General features: G+C 37.6%; 1 protein-coding gene across 1 annotated transcript in view; it reads right to left on the bottom strand.

Moving 5' to 3' along the window:
• LOC150089536 (G protein-signaling modulator 2-like) overlaps positions 1-20,498 on the bottom strand; it is a 240,318-nt gene that overhangs the window by 11,892 nt on the left and 207,928 nt on the right. The window contains exon 12 of the mRNA XM_090390018.1: positions 3,405-3,658. Coding sequence (XP_090246144.1) covers positions 3,405-3,658 — 254 coding nt within the window. The remainder of the gene's footprint in view (positions 1-3,404; positions 3,659-20,498) is intronic.

The following is a 20,498-nucleotide window of genomic DNA, read 5'->3' on the forward strand; positions in this document are numbered from 1 at the left end:
CTAAACCAGATGATTCTATTGCCACTTCAGCCAAGGATAAAGTTGCCTGCTAGCATCCTATTTTTCTCCCAACTCGTGTATTAATGATCTTGATAAACCACCTCCCACCATTCCCAGTACAATCCATTCAATGCCTCCTGTGGTTTTCTGTCAAAAGGACATCAGAAGAATTTTGAACAACTGTGATGCTAAGCAGTGCCGTATCCAAGCATCATCATAGGTAGGGGGGCATGGCGACCAAATCCAGGTATCATTGTAAAGGGGGCATCCTGACCAGGCTGAGTTTTTTTTTTTTTTTTTTTTTTTTGTAAGTCTCCTGCATTCTTTCTTTAATTTCAATTTTTGGTTAAGGGAGGCATATTCCCCCATGCCACCCCTGATGCTAAGAAAGCTTCAGGTCCTCATGGTGATGGTATTTCTCCGCTTGTTCTCAAACTTGTGCTCCTGAACTTTATTCCTGTTCTGTGTCACCTTTTTTCACTTTCTTATTCCAAAGGTGTTTTTCCTTCTGCTTGGAAATTTGCTCATATCCAGCCAATTCCTAAAAAGGGTGACAAATCCCTCCCATCCAATTATCATCCCATTGCAATCACCTCTACTCTTTCTAAAGAGTAGAGGTAAAGAGTAAATCAATTAACCACCAACTCTTAACCTATCTAGAAACCTTCCATCTGATCAACGATTGTCAGTATGGATTCTGTCAGTGTCAATCCACTGGTGATATTGTGGCTTATTTACCCATCTTAGGGCAAATTCAATGGAAACGTTTGGTGAAACTCAAGCAGTTGCTCTTGACAGTTCAAAGGATTTTGATCATGTTTGGTTTAAAGGTCGCCTAAATAAGCTTCCATCTTACGGTTTGCCAACTGTTTTTTGCAACTCGATATCCAGTTTTTTCTCTGATGCTCACTATGGGTGATGCTAGATGGCTTTCTGTATTCTAACTTCTCCACTAATGCTGGAGTTCCCCAAGGTTAGATTCTTTCTCCCACTCTTTTTCTCTTGTATATTAATGACCTTCTTCCATTGACCAGAAATCCTATCATAGTTTGGCTGATGATAGCACACTGAATTCCACCTTCCAGTTTGAGAAACCTTGCCCTGCTCAAACAGCTTCAACTTCTCAAATATCCGCTACCAATTCCTTAAGTGCTGATCTCCGGGTAATTTCCCAGTGGGGAAAAGATAACTTAGTTGATTTCAATCCTTCTAAAACTCAGTTCTGTCATATCTCACAAAAAGGATTCTTCTGCTCCTATGCTTATCTTTGATGGCACTCTCATTTCTAGGCAAGATCATATATCTCTATTGGGGATTAACCTGACTTCTAATCTCTCTCTCTCTCTCTCTTGGCATAAGTACATTACAAATATTGCTTCCTCTGCAACTAAAAAACTGGGTTCTCTTTCACCCTCAGTGTTACTTTTCTTCCAGAAAAGTAATGCTGATCTTCAAATCGCAAATCTGCCCTACCAGGGAATATCGTAAAACCTCTCTCGGGCTTATAGATTCCATTCAAAAGAGGGCAGTTAGATTAATTAATGACATCTCTAACAGAGTCTCTCATTCTGTTTCATAGACATTTGGTTTCTACTGCATGCCTCTTCTATATATACTTCCATGGGCACTGTTCGTCTGAATTGGCTTCTATAATTCCTGCTCTCTTTCAAAGCAGTCCGAACACATACTTCAACCAGTCAACATCTTTTTACTGTCCAACTTCAAACTCACAGAACCAACTTTTCTTCTTCCTCATTTATTCATTCATCTTCTTTTCTGGAACAACCTTCCTTCGTACAAATTTCCCGAAAATCACCATCTAAAGAAGTTCAAGTCTAATGTCAATAAATATCTTCTTTCATCTTCTCACCCCCCCCCCCAACCCATGCACTGTACTAAGTACTATAGATTCTAATACCTATTGTGTTTGGGGCTTTCATTAAAAAAAAAAAACAGCAACAGCTTTGAGTGACCAATCCATAAAAGTGGTTAGGCGTGTTTAACAGAGCTTGTTTTCGTGTTTTGAGATGCAGAATGTTATGCTGAACTTTATATTTTTGGATTTTTTTTCCCTAGTTTTCCCAAAGATCACATGCTTTAGAAAAAACTGTATAGCTTTCTTTGCATTTCAGGCAGATGAGAGGAGAAGCTACACAGTCTACTTGGGAATGCTCCTTAGAAACACAAATAGAGCAAACAGTATCTCCTTGACACGTCATCTGAGAATGACCATACTTCTTGATCTTAAACCAAATCTTGCAATTAAGTAACCAGTTCTCACTGTGATGGGACAACTGGAGTGCTAAATGTCAGGAGACACTGAAATAAGGTTGTGATCTTTTAGTCATAATCAACCTAGTACAAATCACCTTTTGTTTGCTAAGTTCTTTGGTTATTTCCTCTTCAGTCATAAACACATTCCATTCAGAGATAACACCTTTGGAGGTACTTGGGTATTACGGGAAGTGACTGTTACTGATGTTCGATTAAACGTCATTCTTACCTTCAATAGTTCTTCCGACTGTTTTGATTTTTTGGTTTCGATTAGAAGATTCCCAGACTAGAAGTGTTTTACCATTTTCAGGGATCCAACAACACACTAAACTTTTTTTTTTTTTTTTTATCAAGTATGCTGATAGAGAGTGCATCACTGCCTGCTGAGCAGATAAGGAGTACACCACCACCAGAAAAGGCTGGTGTATAATGATTATGTATTTCTGTCTGCAGTCTCTTTGGACAACTAGAGCCACATTCTCTGATATTGGTATCAAATCTTGAGCTGGGGCCTCTAATGATGGGAATATGACACTGTCTATGGGCCTGATCCATTGCAGCTCCTTTTGTCCCTGTGTGATCTCTTTTCAACAGGTTACCAGCCCTCTCATAGAGAGTGGCATTTAGAGTCCAATGGAGAGGCTGTTTTTGGAATACTGTATCAAGTATGGCCAACAAAAGGACACTAAGCTTCATGACACGGTCCAGAGATGGCCAATGTACTTGGTGAAAATGCAAAAAGGATTCTTAAAAAAGGAAACACTATAAACATGTAGCTTAGAGAGATTGGTTATTTGGCACATTACAGGAAATCTGACTGTGGTATATAAGGCTTTAATGGGGCAGTAAAATGAAGGTGAAATCTTCAGTTACTAATGGCATTAGAACTAAGGGTCATAAAATATTCATAAAATGAATATTTTATGGTCTTTGGTTCAAAGAGAAAAGGTATAGGCTGGATTGTAGGTGGTCCTCCTTTAACCAATGAGTTACAAATTATTATGGATATAGGTAGTACAGACTAACAAAGCTCAGATGAATCAATCTGAGCTTTGGAGTAAGGAGTAAAACAATTTTTTTTTTTTGCCCCATACAGCTAATACTAATATTAAGATAAAAACTAATCATACCTGACACCTCATTAGCATATCAAAGAAATCATCATCGGGTAATGTGGAAGTGTCCACAGAAGTTCTCCTTAACAACCTTCCCTGGCCCAAACTATTATTGTTGTTGTTATTTCTGCGTCGACTGGTGGCAACTGTACTGGACATAGTTAAACCAGGAAGACGAGGCAAACTTGCACGCTGTTCATCAAGACGTCTGCTTTGCATTCCAGCAATAAGATCAAAGAGTTCATCTCTGAATCTGACACCTGTTTCTGCTTAACAAATAGAAACAATTTTCATTTAAAAAAGTATATTTTTAAACACCACTGCTCATATCATTTTCAATAAAATGAAATAATGAATGAGCAATATACACAGATATATATATATATAAATATTATATGAAGGCTTTGCTATTTTTACATCTAAGTTCTGTTATTTCACAATTTTCTAAACTACAGCTCTATTTTAAATTCACTGCTGCAGTTGCTTGGCTGTATTATTTTCTTATATCATAATATTCTAAATTACATACACATTGGAATAAGGTTGAGATTTTATGGTGAAAATAAACTTGAATCATATATTGTAACGAAAAGGATAAAAGTGCACTGGTGGCTGCAATGCATCACCAACCACATGTGCCAAAATATAACAAAATTAAAATGTACAATATAAATGTCAGGAGACACTGAAATTAAGAAAGGAGAAATGTCAGGAGACACTGAAATAAATTAAGAAAGCACCAGCAGAATGGTCAAAACAAATAAGAAAAAAAAAAAAAGGAGACCGGTATTTACTACAGTGAAGAGAATTGTGGGGGGGCACCATGAGTGGCCACAAGTAACTTATTCTTTATACTAGTTTGTACATTAATGCTTAATGTATGAACAACAACAAAAAAAAATAAAAGTATCAGTAAACCTGTTAAAAGCATAATGCAAAGAAAACACTATCATTTCACATTACTTCTGTAAACATACTAAGTAATACAAACTCTGTTTATATTACTGGAAAATAATTCTTTTAAATTCAAAAGTTCAAAGGTTGCAAAATGCACTCTTCAAAAAAGAAAATTCTTTCCCACCTTAGAATTCAGGCCTAACAAAGAAATTGGACAACATTACCTAAAACAGACTTCATTAACGGTGAATAAAAGCTGCCTTTCATATTAGCTGCAGCAACCATCTGTTTCCATTTAAATAAATGTTCCTTGTTCTCATGTTCGAGAGGCAACCAGAGAGGGTAATACTCTTGATCTGGTTATCAGCAGTGATCATTCTTGTCTTAAGAATTTGCAGATAAAGGAACCACTAGGTGGCAGTGATAACAGTGCACTGATTTGGGATTTACTTAAAGATATAATTACCATCAGGGGTAAAGGAAAGGGTTTTTGCTTCCGTAAAGGTGAGTACAGTGGTCTCAGACAGTTTTTAAATTCTATACAGTGGGATCAACTGAAAATGTTACCAACAGTAACATTAAAATTAAACGGTAAATTAGAACAGCTACTAAAAGTTTCATACCTATTAAGAAATATTGTTCAAGGTTTAGGCCTAAATGGTTATCAAATGAACTAATGAGACTTGTGACAGAGAAGAAAAATGCATAGGATGCATATAAATTATCAAGCGACTCAGAAGCCTATGGCAGATATTAGCTAGTCTGTAATCATGTCACAAAGGAGGTTAGGCAGGCGAAGGCAGATTACGAGAAATCTTTGGCAAAAGATGCTAAGGAAAACAGCAAGGATTTCTTTACTTATATAAACTCTAAAAGGAAGAGGATGAATCTGATTGGTCCACTTGACATTGATGATCCTGCTCAGATAGCAAACAAACTGAATGAGTATTTTGCATCTACATTCTCACATGAGGAGTTATTAAGGTTTGAAAATGGCAGAAGGTTATCAAATTGTAGCAGGGTGCTTAATGATTTTGTAATAACTGAGAGCAAAGTGGAGGAGAAATTGTTGAAGTTAAACATAAGAAAAGCACCTGGGGTGGATGGGATCTATCCAGTTATATTAAAGGAGGCAGCAAAGCAACTAAGCAAGCCCTTAGCCATAATTATGAGAGCATCCTTGGACTCAGGGGAGGTCCCCACGGACTGGAGATGTGCAAAGTATCCCCAATTCACAAAGGGGAATCGAAGGGTGACACGAGTAATTACAGACCAGTTAGTTAAACTTCTGTTCCGGGTAAAATAATGGAGTAACTAGTTAAAGATGCATTGCAGGATCATCTAGACAAGACTGCAGCAATAATTCAGACACAGCATGAGTTTGTTAAGGGAAAGTCTTGTCTGACAAATTTCATAGGATATTATGATGTGGTTACAAAGGAACTGGATGCAAAAAATAATTTTTATATCATATATTTGGATTTCAGGAAAGCTTTTGACACTGTTGCACATGGAAGACTATTGTACAAATTGGAGCAGAATGGTATTAAGGGTAAGTTGCTACAATGGATAAAAGGATGGTTGAGTGGGAGAAGGCAGAGGGTGGTAATCAATGGGTGCTGCTCTTCATTTACTAATGTTATTAGTGGAGTCCCACAGGGTTCGGTGTTGGGTCCACTGTTGTTTTGTATATTTATCAATGATATTGATGAAGGTATATCAGGCTTAGTGTCGAAGTTTGCAGATGATATAAAGGTTGGCAGGGTTGTTAATGACAGTAATGGCAGTGTGCTACTGCAACAGGATCTAGAAAATTTGGGCAGATGGGCTAAGAAGTGGCAACTGAAGTTTAACCTTGACAAATGCAAAGTACTGCATATTGGTAGAAGTAACCCCGGGGAGTAATTGTGCAGTCAGATATGAAGTTTTCTGAGCAATGCAGACAGGCTGACAGGCAGGTCATGGAGTTTTGTCAATGATATATAGGAATTTTGCTAGCAGGGAAAAGGAGGTGATTGTCCCTCTGTATAAAGCAATGGTCAGGCCATGCCTTGAGTACTGCGTACAGGTCTGGAGGCCTCATTTTAGGAAGGATGTAGATTTACTTGAGCGTGTACAGAGAAGGGCAACAAGACTGGTGAGGAGAATGAAGGGATCCTCATACCAAGAGAGGCTTAAGTTCTGCAAATTGCAGTGGCTGGAGACTAGGCACCTATGCGGTGATCTGATTGAGGTGTATAAGGCCTTGAATGGGTTCAGCACGCTGAATTCTGATGGGATCCTTCCACTTGTTCAGATTACGAACCTAAGGGGGCATAAATTCAAATTAAGAAAAGACAGATGTAGAATAGATGTGCAGAAATTTGACTTTAGCCAGCGGGTGGTTAATTGCTGGAACAAGCTTCCATCTGCTGTGGAAGTTGATAGGTTAAATAAATTTAAGGAGGAACTGGACAGGCATTTGGAGGGAATGGTGTGATTTTTTTTTTTTTGGCTGATGCTGCATAAGCTCATACACTTGCTTTCTTGCGTCACATGCCACTACTACTACTATCTCCCCACCCACTTATGAGTAAGCCAAGCTTGAAAACAGCACTGATACTAGAACTGAGATCACATATATTTCTGAAAGGAATGAGAAGATTATGGGTGGTTCAGAATTTTTGCAAATTAGTTTGTTCTATTAATTTGATTATTCATGATGATTTCAGTATATAGTGGAGGGAAGGAGACACAATGTATTAATGAAAGTTTTATATGTGGTGAACACACAGCAAGAATATACCTAGCTCCTTGGCATAACATGACCTCAACAACACCCCTCTCCCTCATGCATGCACACTATGGAGACTCCCTCTAGTAACTAGCTGAGAGAGTAGAGGGAGCAAGATTATGCACTAGCTGATCCAGATGCCTCCAAGATACAGCCACTCCCTGACTTATGTAAGGGTTGCATTCCGCTGAACTCTACTACGTAAGTTGGATTTTACATAAGTCGGAATGTCTCACATGCTTGTGCAGCACTCACAACTGTGCTTGCTGAATTGATCAAATCAAAAAAGAAATGTTCGATGAACATGTAAATAGAATTATTTATTGTATTTATATAATTTTTAATCTCATGCACAGGAAAAATTACAAAAAGCATGCAATTTAAAAAATTTCAAAATTACAAAAAAGAGAGGAGACAGACATAACATCAGTAAGTTTTACCTCTCAAGCATTGCTGCTAGAATCAACGTCTTCAGCTGATAAGTACACTGCTGTGGAGGTTGAGGGCTGTGGAAGTTTAGAAGGGGTCGGTCCCTCAACCTTATGAAAGAACACATTAATGGATGACTGGACGGCGGCTTTTTACTTTTCATCATAGACTTCTTTGTAGCAAGCAAGCATATCATTCACCCCGCTGTTAACTTTTAAGAATCGTTTGCTGTCAGGATCCATCTTCTCAAATCTTGCCATTGCCATCTCTCTGGTGATGAAGCATCTTGGCTCCTCATTTGGTTTATTTTCAGCTTCGTCAGCATTTTCCTCTTTCACTATGATTCGTTAACATTAACCTCTTCATATGATCCGTGAGCATTAACCTCTTCATATGATCTGTGAGCATTAACCTCTTCATATGATCCGTGAGCATTAACCTCTTCATATGATTCGTCTTTTTCAAACCCTTTTACGTGCCATGGGCATATTTTCTTTCATGCGATTTTTAAACAACATTTAGTAATTTCTGCCCAGGCTTTATTAATGTTTATGATGGCGTGGTAAATATTGTAAGATTTCCAAAAGTCTCTTAACATAAAATTTTTCTCATAGTCTACTGCAGACAATGCCTGAGCAAATGTTGTGTGTAAATAGTATGCTTTTAAATTGGAAATAATGCCCTGATCCAAAGGTTGGATGAGTGAAGTCATGTTTGGTGGTAGAAATATGGGCTCTCACGTTCGAATTGAAATCATCTAGATGCATAGGATGTCCAGGAGCATAATCTATCTAATAGAAACAAAATCTTGAAAGGAATGTTGTTGTCTTTACAATATTTTTCAACCTTGGGAATAAAGCAGCAATTAAACCAATCCTCAGAGATACCGTTATCCATTCTCTCTGGTTCAATCGGAAATGCATGGGTAGGGTGGCTTTATTGATGTCCTTAAATGCACGAGGATTTCCAGAATGGTACGCAAGCAGTGGAATTAATCTGTAATCTCCCGTTGCATTAGCCCAAGCAAGAGCATGGCCCTATCTTTTGAAGCTTTGAAACCTGGCATTGTCTTTTCCTCTTTGGCAATGTACGTTTGAGCTGGTATTTTTTTCTATCACAGCAGGCTCATCAATGTTAAAAATTTGCTGCATTGAATAGCCGCCTTTGTCAATATTTTTTTCCAACACATCACAAAATTTCTCTGCACCTGCAGAATCAGCACTGGTGACTTCACCACATACGTTAATGTTTTGGGAACCAATACGATGCTTGAACCTAATAAACCAACCGTTGCTTGCCACGAACCATACTTATCCTTATGATTTTCATCAACCGGTGAAATACCACCATACTTATCCTTATGACTTTCATCAACCGGTGAAATACCACCACTTTGCTTATTGGAGGCTTGAAGTGGTGAAACCCATGTTTAGTCTCTAGAGCAAAGTTTCCAGCATCCCTCTCCCTCCATACTTCTCCTTCAACCCATGCACAGTACTAAGTACTATAGGTTTTGATACCTTTCATGTTTGGGGTTTTCATAAAAAAAAAAAAAAAAATACTTTTTGCTTTTGCTTGAATGGGCATTAGACTCATGGGCACTTGCTTCTGAATCTGATTTTCCATCCATATTATTAATAGCTTTTGCATCTTAGATATAGCACCTGAATGCTGTTTTGTGATCACTGTTGATCTTAAGTGCATTGATTCTTTGACATATTCTGCCTTTAAAACAGTATTCACTGTTGAAGCAGCAAAACCTAATTCCCATGCAATAGATGACAACCTTTGTCCTGCTTCGTACTTCTTAATAATTTTCACTTCATTTCTAAATCAATTTTGTTTCGTTTCCTGGCACTACCACCACTTGCACTTTCCAATGGTTGCTTTCCCTTCATCATTGTAATATGTAAATAGGAATGAAGAGAAGTTTCTAAAAATTTGTTTTTTATATGATTGAAGATTTCAGGGAAGAGGAAACACATTTCGCCATAATAACGTAAAAATCCACAAAATTGCAGTTATCGGTATTATCACAAATGCAATAAGATTGGGTTTACTTCCCATTTATAATTAGATGCACTAACAGAAAAGCCCAATAAACCAGAAAGTGCAAATTGTTTTTATTGTTTTATGGTGGTGACCTCCAGAAAATTGCTTTAGAAAAATATCACAAAGGCATTCAAAATTGATTCTGATAATGGGAACATATGATAACGATGAAAGGGTAGTGCAATTTCCATTATAAATATGACCTTTTGGAGAGATAAATAGCTTAGCAATATAGTGAAATTTTCAGCCTCCAAGGACTTGGAATGAATTACGAAAAAAAAAAGAAAAAAAAATTGTAATTGGGTTCACATTACGATATTTTCACAATACCTCCATTTATCCCTACAGATGCAAAATACGTTTTCATATATTTTTTAAATTTGCACCAGTTGAGTATTATGTAAGTTGGGAAGTTCCTGTAGTTACCAATAAGTTCAGTCCGATGGACTATCTAGTGGCTGGACTGTGAATACCATTTTAGAGCTCTACCCTCAAAATGTAAGAAGATTGGATATCACCATGATGTCCATCATAATCAAGACATCAATCACATTGCATGATGGAAGAGATTGGGGTTGCCAGAGCTCTGCCCTAAAGATTAAACATGGGTTTCACCACTTTGAACTTCCAATAAACAAAGTGTTAGTGTTGTAACGGACAATGAGAATCACTGATCACTGAGTATTGCTTGGTGCCACAAATGGATGGCATCAACAGGAAATTTGGTCCACTTGAATAACCAATTGGACTTGAATATCAGTTTCATCAGCATTTTAAACTCCCAAGTAGCCTATCATTCCTAGAATAATGGCCTTGAAAAGCCTCTGAAATATGTTGGTTTGAGGGTGTTCTCAAAGATGAGTCTCACATATTTTGTTTCCATTACCATTGGAATAACATTTTGTTCAAATCTGAGTTCTAAGTGAAGATGCCATTTGCAACAAAAATATATCTTTTTCACTGAAAACTTGAATCTACTGGCCAATGACCAGAATCTAAAGTGGTCAGCTTGTTGAAATCGTTGTTCAATAGCTCTCATGTTTCAAGAGTAATAAATAATACTAAATCATGTACATGAGGGCTTTTTACTGATGAAGGAGATTATTCAATAGAACTCAAAAAGTAACACTCAGGAGAGAGAGCCTTAGAGAACACCTTTCTCTTGTCAAAAAAAACTGAGCTGTTAGATTTATCATTAACTTGGAAGTTGTTTTCATAAGAAATTCTGAATAAAAATGCAAAGGTGATCTCTAAGTATGGAGAAATAGAAGGCTTTAAAAGAACCTTTATATCCAAACTGTGTTCTACTTATATCCTTATATCCAAACTTTTTCTACGTCAAAGAAAGCAGACATCCAAATTTTCACACATTATAAAAGCATCACTAATTTATGTTTTCAGTCAGATTAAGTGGACTGATTGGAAAGAAACCACTGGACCAATTTCTTTTGAGGCTCATAGTTGACCATTTTTTCCAAGGTAAGCTATTCGGAGCAACAGTTAGTTGTTCAGAATTTTAGGACTATCCTTGCTTTTCCAAAGCTAAGATTTGCTTTTGGAAAGCAAGGATAACCTTATGCCAAGACTCCAGAAATTGATCCCTTAAAATTCAGTTATAGAGAAGAAGCAAAAACTACAGATCATGTTATTGTTGTTATTTGGTTTTTAGGAGTATTAGCAACTAAGGCTATATTGCTCCGGGGATATGCGGCGGTCATTCCCTGACCTTTCCGCATCCTCTGTATTTGGTGGTCATGGGCTCGAACCCCAGTCTAATCAAGAAGCGTGTGCTACGCACTGCTGCTCCTGCCCACCTGGCTACGGAGGCACCTACAGATCATGAATGAAATGTTTTATCATCTTATATCATATATCACTGGTCTTTCAGCACTGGTCTCCTGGCCTGTGCAGTTGCCAGTTCCACCTTAGTGAATTAGCACCACTTGAGGTAACGTTGAGTAGATGTTTCTCAACTTGCTTCATGAGAAATATTCTTTCCCAATTCTATCAGTTGTTCAAAAGTGTTGCAGTCTGCTTGACTAAATTTCCATCATGAGTCCTTAGATGACAGGGCTGCCCACCTGATACAGTGCATATTATAAAGGAAGTATTACTTTCATTGGGATTCTGTTCCACATCCCATGAGGACAGGAGAATTGAGAAAGTGGTAATGGAGGGATTAATGGAGAGAATGATATTCCAGCAGAGATATTAACAAATGCTTCTCCTAGAGTGTTAACTATAGCAGTTTGGTTTGAAATTGTACCCATTACATTAATATTGATGAGTGAAATGGCATATTACCCTCAATTTTCTGAATTTTATAAAACATTCTTACATACTTTTATCCCAGATGACTTTGGAACTGGTCATCTGGTTAAACTGGACCCAGTATGCCTTTTGGCTCTGATGACATAAAAATTGTGCTTTAGCACATGGATGTTTAAAGGCTAAAGGTGTTCAGTGATAGGACAGAATCAAAATATTCCTCGAGCTTAATTTTGTATGTTTCTTGTTGCTTTATGTCCTTGCCTTTAAAAACATAGAAACAGATGTTTTTGGAGTTGCAATTGCCTCTACATGGAAAGTACATGCTGTGAGACAAATCACTGCATCATTACATAATTCCTACTTGATTATAATGAGAACAAATTCTATCAGTTGTGCAAAAGCTTTCCAGTCTGCTTGATTGAATTTCCATCACGAGTCCCTAGTTGGGTAACAGAACTGCCCACTTGATACAGTGGATAAAATAAAGAAAGTATTACTTCTTTTGGGATTCTGTTACACATCCCATGAGGAAAAGAGAATTGGGAAAGATGGAAAATGGAGGAATTAATGGCACAGAACATATGGATAAGCATGTGGAAATGGGTGTTGAACCCCATATTTAATAAAGCAAAATCATTATTGTCAAGCACACATTTGACAATACAACACTGCTTATTAGTTTTTATGCTACCACACAGTATCATGCATATCAAGTCCAAGAAGTAGGCATGGTGGAGGTAATTAGCATTAGCAGAGGGATACGATGCAAGAAAGCAAGCTTATGCAGCATCAGCCAAAAAAAAAAAAAACACTCTGATTTCACCCATTCGTTCCAAATACCTGTCCAGCTCAGCCTTAAATTTATTTAGGCTATCAACTTCCACAATAAAAGATGGAAGTCTGTTCCACCAATTAACTATCCGCTGGCTAAAGGCAAACTTCTGCGCATCTATCCTACAACTGTCTTTCCTCAATTTGAATTTATGCCCTCTCAGGTGATTATTCTGAGCAAGAGGAAGAATCCCATCAGCATTGGGCATGCTCAAACCATTCAAGGCTTTATACACCTCAATCAGATCGCCTCGTGCCTAGTCTCCAAACACTGTAATCTGCAAAACTTAAGCCTTTCTTCGTAAGAGCAACCCTTTGTTCCATTCACTAATCTTGTTGCCCTTCTCTGTACTCGTTCCAACAGCTCTACATCCTTCTTAAATTGAGGCCTCCAGACCTGTATACAGTACTCAAGGTGCGGCTTGACCATCACCTTATACAAGGGGATAATCACCTCCTTATTCCTGCTAGAAAAATTCCTGTATATCATTGACAAGACACTATGAGCTACTCTTGCAGACCGTCTGCACTGCTCAGAAAACTTCATATCTGCCTGCACAATTACCCCCAGGTCCTTTTCGTTCTCTACCACTGTCAGTGTAGTACCACAGAGTTGATACGTTGCTCTGGGGTTACTGCTTCCCATATGTAGTACTTTACATTTGTCAATGTTAAACTTCATTTGCCTCCTCTCAGCCCATCTGCTCAACTTTTCTAGATCCTGTTGCAGCAGCAGCAGCAGCATACTGTCATTAACAACCCTGCCGACCTTCGTATAGTCTCCAAACTTGGACATTAAGCCTGATATACCATCATAAATACAGAAAATAACAATGGATCCAACACTGAACCCTGAGGGATTCCACTAATAACATTAGTCCACGAAGAGCAGTGTCCATTGATTACTACTCTGTCTTCTCCCACTCAACCATCCCTTTATCCATAGCAGCAATTTGCCTCTAATGCCACACTGCTCCAATTTGTGCAGCAGTCTTCCATGTGCAGCAGTATCAAAAGCCTTTCTAAGATCCAAATATATGATATCAGGTATTCCCTGCATCCAATTGCTTTGTGACCACATCATAGTATCCAATCAAATTGATCAGACAAGACTTCCCCTTAACAAACCCATGCTGTGTCCGAGCTATAAATGAAGTCTTGTCTTGCAGTTATTTAATAAGATCAAAAAGATCTGCTTAGCAAATGCTTGTTCCAGGAGGCAAATACACAGAACAGACTGTGAATACCATCATTAAATGAGTTGCTATTGTCTCTAGGTTACTGTTCAAATGTTACAGGACCATTCGCATTCTTCTGTACTTATGGATAGTAGTAAAGTTCTGCAGAATGGAGACCTCTTTTGCCTTTAAATACATTTCCTGCAAACACCTAAATAAGTTCATGTTTTTAGGCAGGACGTGTCCTCCATATTTCATCAGAATCCATGACCGTTCCACTCTGTTAGTTAACCTCTGAACTGACGAGGATTTGATTTACCTAATTTTATTTTAATTCCATTTTTAGAAAATAAAGAGTAGCTAGCATTCATACCTTCCTCAAGATAGAGATCCAAGATAGGATCATCAGCATTTTACTTTTCTTTGTTTATTACCATTAACAATGTGCATTCCGCCAACAGTAGGCTTTATCTCAGCAGGAACAGGGGTGTTTTTTTTTTTTTTGGGTGCTACTAGCTTTGTTAATACTGAGATTACACCAAGTATTATACCAAGTTAATACTTGGTGTAAAAAGACTCTCGTAGAGGAATGCATAAGATTTGCCATTATCATTTCTTGATATTATCTCTTTCTTTGCTGGCACACATGGAATATGTTGTTCCACCTTGATTTTCTGTATTTTCTGCTGCTGCCTTGAATATGTAAGATGTCCATCTTCGCAACTCACCATGCTGGTTGAAACAGGTTTTGGGATAGAGCATTGCTTAATCTCATTTTCTTTTCCTCCACCATGGACGCAAGCAGGAGAATCACATGCCATTTGAGAGTGACCACATTTTTGGCACTTAAAACATCACAATGAATCTTATGTTCAGAAATAAGATTAACCTTTCCGAAGTACGCACGGGTATGTTTTTTAAGGTCATTTCAAATGTTTCGAGATACATTACAATTGGTCAGTGAGTGCTGCCATCTCTTATCTGTTTCTAATTAATTGTAGACAGTTTATAACAAATGACAACACAGAAAAAAAAAAAATTAAATCAGAGGAAGATATTGCATTTGTCAGTCACTGTCTGATTTCAACTTTTGTAAGTTGAAATCAGACAGTGTTATAAGGCAAAAAATTCTCTGGAATTCACTTCCAGAAATTGATTCAAGTGATACATAAACAGATATAGAAGATAATTTTACATCAGAAAGGAACTAATGATGAAGTCTTTAATGGTTTTTTAAAAATTAATTTTAAGATTTGAAAATTTTTTTAAAGTGTAATTTGATTTTTGAAATAATTTCATTCTATATTGGGCAACCGAATCAATATAAGTACAAATTGTTGTTGTTTGTGGTTTAACAGCATAAGGGCCTCTAGGCTAAACTGTACCTATTCGTGATTTGTTTAATTCTATTAGTCCAAAATATGGTTAGATACAGTCACAGAGATGGATGCACTTTAGATATCAAAGTGGGCCATGAAGATTAGCCTCATTGCCAAGAACGAGTGACAGATTTAAGGGTTTTGAAGGTTGGATACCCTCTTAAAAGTACAGTAAACCCTTGTTAATTTGTAACCAGATTAATCCAGATTGAAATATGAAAAATTCTGTTCACAGTTGAGTACTTTGAAAGACACATGGGATTTAGGAAGGCAGATGAGTAACTCTTTGCACACGCAACATACATTACATTGTCTTGCACATTGTTCAGTATCGTTGTTGACTCGAGTTGTAGGATGCTATTGCTTATATCGCTTCATTTGCAAACTTCTTTATACGCATATATGTATATAAATTAACATATTTTATATAATTATGGGTTATAAAGAATTAAAAAGTGATTCAAATCACTTCAAATTAAAAAGTGATTCAAATTAAAAAGAATTTAGTTTAACTATCATTAACAAGCCCAAAGTGATAAAGCAACTTGAAAATGATGTTCCTGTAAAAAAAATAATTGCTGAAGAATTTGGTATTGGTCAACAGGCTATGTCAGTTTGGTGGCAAAAATATTATATGTTACTAGTAATAGGACTAGCAATAAAAGAAAAGAAGACAACTGTAGTGCATAATCAAGTATCGGTTTTTGAACCATCAATATAGATTTCACAGGTCTGGGACTTAGATACCGAATAAGTTGTGTGTAACTGTTTTACATTATAGAGAGACAAAATTCTTTCCCCACTGTTGAAAATGGTCATCACAGGATGTAGGGATAACTTCCCAAGGTACAGCTGGTATAATGTTTACTAGCTCAATATTCCACACATGGGCCAGTTCTATTAATCAGAGAGAGAGAGGCAGGGTGATTTTCATTTATCTTACTGTTATAAAAAGGAATCCCATGTACTGTTATATAAATGTCTCCAACCATGGCGAGAACAGACTATGAATTTTTGCTGCATATAGAAAAAGCAATGTTTTCCAACAACGATGCAACAGAGGTTTTGTAAACATTTCAGTGTAGTTCTGAGAGCACTGTGCTGGATGGTAATTAGTCTCTGTAAAATAATTTTCCTGGCAGCATCATATATCAGAGATACTCAGTATACGAGATCTGATCATTGATCTATAGGGATGTAGTAAGGCGTGGCAATGAGAATTCCATGATCAGAGTTTTCCGAACTGGGGTCCGCAGTATACCAGTTCTAAGGGGGGGTCTGCAAAATGGACCCTCTGTAACTGGTCAAATTATTCGTTCTATGTATAGCAAATTGATGATAAAGCTATTATTATATATTTATGTAAAAATAAGGATTTTCTTTTCACAAAACCCAGTGTTCACAACACGGGTCTGCAAACCTTTTTTTTTCATTTATTTTTTTTATTTTTTGAAGGGATCCATAGATCCCAGTAGTTTGGGAACCACTGACATGGATGATACAGATCAGAGTATGTTTAATTTATTTATACAAATGGTTTGTAGATGAGTGATATGAATCGGAAAGTTTAGTTTGTTGTTTGGGTTTTAGACGCATTAGCAACTAAAGCCATATTGCTCCGGTGATATGCGGTGGTCATTCCCTGACCTTTCTGCATCCTTCGTATTTGGTGATCACGGGCTCAAACCCCAGTCTAATCAAGAAATGTGTGCTATGCACTGCTGCTCCTGCCCACCTGGCTACGAAGATGCCCCAAACTGTGTTAACAGTGGAACTAGGTTATAACTGATTTTAAGCTCTGGATCAGGGGTGAACACCATGATGTTCACAAAAGTGAGTAGAGGTGGATTTTTGTTCAGCCAGGTGGTAGCCATTCGTTAAGGTCCTGAATTCTATTGTAACTATTGCAAAATTGGAGCTGTCTTTCAATATTGCTCATGCTTCTGTGACTAATGGGAGATGGTTAGGTCATCTGCAAACATATAAGCTTCAATGGTTTTTGGGATATTTCATGTTAAGCTATTAATTCGGATAGTGAATAAGACAGCCCAGTATGGAACCTTGAGGGATGCCTTCCTTCTGGATAGTGAGAGATATTGAAAGAGCATTTCTATAACAAACCTAAAAAGTAAAAAGGTAAAGGAAATTCTGGATTACTTGGGTTAGACTGCCCTTCAGTTCCAAATGTCACATATCCAGAGGAATCAAATGATGCCAAGTAATATCAAAAGCTTTTTCAATGTCTAGGTTGATAAAGACTGGATGTTTCGTGACGAAGGCATTGCAGATGTTGGATTCAACTTTCAGTAGAATATCAAAGGCGCAGCTTTTTGCAGAAACCATACTGAGAGTCGATTAGAATATTTTGCACATCTATATACCAGTAAGCCACATGTGAACCATTCTTTCAAAGATTTTGCTTAAATAGCCTGTAAGTGAGATTAGCTGTAATTCTGGATGAATAGATCGATAGGTGTTTTCTGAAAATATCTAGTTATATAAACTCTACAAGAATTGTTGACCTGTTTCACATAAATATTTAATCATGCTGTAATGGATACCATCTGGTCCTGCTGCACTATTTTGAGATTTGTCCAATGATTCTTTGAGTTCTACCAAAGTAAATGGCTGAGAAAGAGGTACTGAGAAGTTTATTTTATACTTTTCTACATCTGCTTTGATGCATTGAAATGAAGATATTATTATTATTATTAATACCGAAATGATGCAAGGAAGCCTGAGGCTTATGCTGCACCAGGAAAGAAAAAAAAAAGTTTCTGAGTAACCCTGAGAGAGAGAGAGAGAGAGAGAGAGAGAGAGAGAGAGAGAGAGAGAGAGAGTGTGTGTCAAAAGTAGAAGGGAATCACCAAGAAAGAGACGAATGGATATTAGAAAGGGCTGCTAGAACAATTGCGATTTCAGTTGGGGAGGACAGATTGCATCCATTAAAATGAAATATCGGAGAAGGTAATGTTAGGAATCTCCCATTCAGTACTTGTATTTTTTCCATGTGATTCATGAGTCAGTATTTTTAGTAATAGTTGAGGAAAACGTAATCCAAGGGTTAAGTCTAGTTTTCAGTCTAATCTCTTGAGCAGAGGCTTTCGATGTTTTGTAGGCAGTTAAATCAGTGGCAGTTGGGAACTTCTGGAAGGGGCTCCAAGCACGGTTCTTCTCTCGTTTGGCATGTGCACACTCTTTATTACGTTAATTGTTCTGAAGTGTGTACCTGCATTATGTGTGATTTCGGAAAAGAGGTATCTGAAGCATTTAATATTCTCGTAGGCTGAAGCTAAACATAGTCCCTGTCAAAAATGACACAGTAGAGTAGTTATGCCAGTCAGTCTTGTTCAAATTCTAAATGGTACATTATTGAAGGATTGGTAACATCAATCCTTAAATAACATTGAGGTTCAATCCAGATTCAATCCTTAAATCTGAATTGAATTGCAATGGATCACTCGATACTGACCACTCTATATTTCCCCAAAATTTCACCAAACCTATAGGTAGGTAAATATACATTGGAGAGCCCATGTTAGTTGATGATCATAGAGGAATTCCTCAATTAGTTGTCCTCTTAATTACATACACTGTTCAACAAAATTAACAGAACAAAACGTTTTTCATGAATATTTGATAGAATAGACATCCTGACATACAAATTCTGAGTATCCAATAGGAAAGCAAGGTACTGATGATTTCTAGAACTGCTGGGAGTCACCATGGAACAAGTAAATACTTAGGCTGTGTTCAGGTAAGTAAAAACAGGTGCATGTTTTTACTTTTGGACACCAATGCTAGGAGAATAGCAAATAAATTTGATAAATTTGAAGTGCTGGTAAAGACATCAAAGGCAGATATTGTTGGGATATCAGAGACAAGGCGTCACACTGATATAAGGAATGCAAAATTTGAATCTGGCTTGTATAATGTGTACAGACAGGGGAGGAAGGGTTATGCTGTTAGTTAGGAACACACAAAATCTAAGGCAGTGCATCCAGTTGACATGGGTGACCAGTGCAATGTTGAGTCAGTTTGGTGTGACATAAGCACTGCCAAAGCAAAAATGAGAGTAAGAGTGTATTATAGGCCTAACGACTCTGATGAATACAATGAACTACTGTACAGAGTAAGAGTGGGCCAGTAAATCAGAATGTCTTATAATGGGGGATTTTAACTTCCAAGAAATTGACTGGAACTTGTGCTTGGTCACTCGCACACTAGCAAGATATCTGTGGATTTACTGGATGAGTGATTTCTACAGCAGCATGTTCAAGAGGCTACCAAACAGTGGCATACTCTTCATCTGATTATCAGCAGTGATTATTCATGCATTAAGAATCTGAAGATAAAAGAACCACTAAATGGCAGTGATCAGTGCACCAATGTGGGATTTCCTTAAAGATGTAACTACCATCACAGGTAAAGGGAAGGGTTTTTGCTTTTGTAAAGGTGACTATCTGGTATCAGACAGTTTTCAAAATTCTATACAGTGGGACCAATTCTAAATGGAAAGCATTCAAGGAATTAATCTTGGAAGCTACTAGGCTTTTCATACCAACTAAAAAATACTTTAAGGTTTAGGCCTAAATGGATGTCAGATGAACTAAAGAGACTCGTGGCAGAGAAGAAAAATGCATTGGATGCACATAAATTATCAGGCAACACAAAAGCCTATGACAGATATAAGCTAGTCTGTAATCAAGTCACAAAGGAGGTTTGTTGGACAAAGGCAGATTACAAGAAATCTTTGGAAAAGGATGCAAACAGCAGAGGCTTCTTTACTAATGAAATCTCTAAAAGGGAGGGGATGAATCAGATTGGTCCACTTGATGTTTGTTGTTACTGGGTTTTTAGGAGCATTAGCAAATAAGGCTATATTGCTCTGGGGATATGTAGTGGTCATTCCCTGACCTTTCCGCATCCTCCGTATTTGGTGGTCATGGGCTCAAACCCTGATCTAATCATGAAGCGTGCACTACGCACTGCTGCTCCTGCCCACCTGGCTACGGAGGTGCCTCCACTTGATGTGATGGTTCGTCTGTTTACGATCCTGCTCAGACAGCTGACACCCGAATCAGTATGTTGTATCTACATTCACATATGAGAAATTCTGTAGGGAAGTAGAGGCCAGAAGTTTAGCAAACTCTAATAGGGAGCAAAGTGACTTCGTAATAACTGAGAGGAGAGTGGTGGAGAAATTGTTGAAGTTAGACATACGAAAGGCATTTGGCATGGAATGGATCTATACAGTTATATTAAGGGATGCAGCACAGGAAGTAATCAAACCCTTAGC

The sequence above is a fragment of the Mastigoproctus giganteus genome, chromosome 2 (assembly GCF_048544385.1).
Source record: "Mastigoproctus giganteus isolate SK-2022 chromosome 2, ASM4854438v1, whole genome shotgun sequence".
Classification (NCBI taxonomy): domain Eukaryota; kingdom Metazoa; phylum Arthropoda; class Arachnida; order Uropygi; family Thelyphonidae; genus Mastigoproctus; species Mastigoproctus giganteus.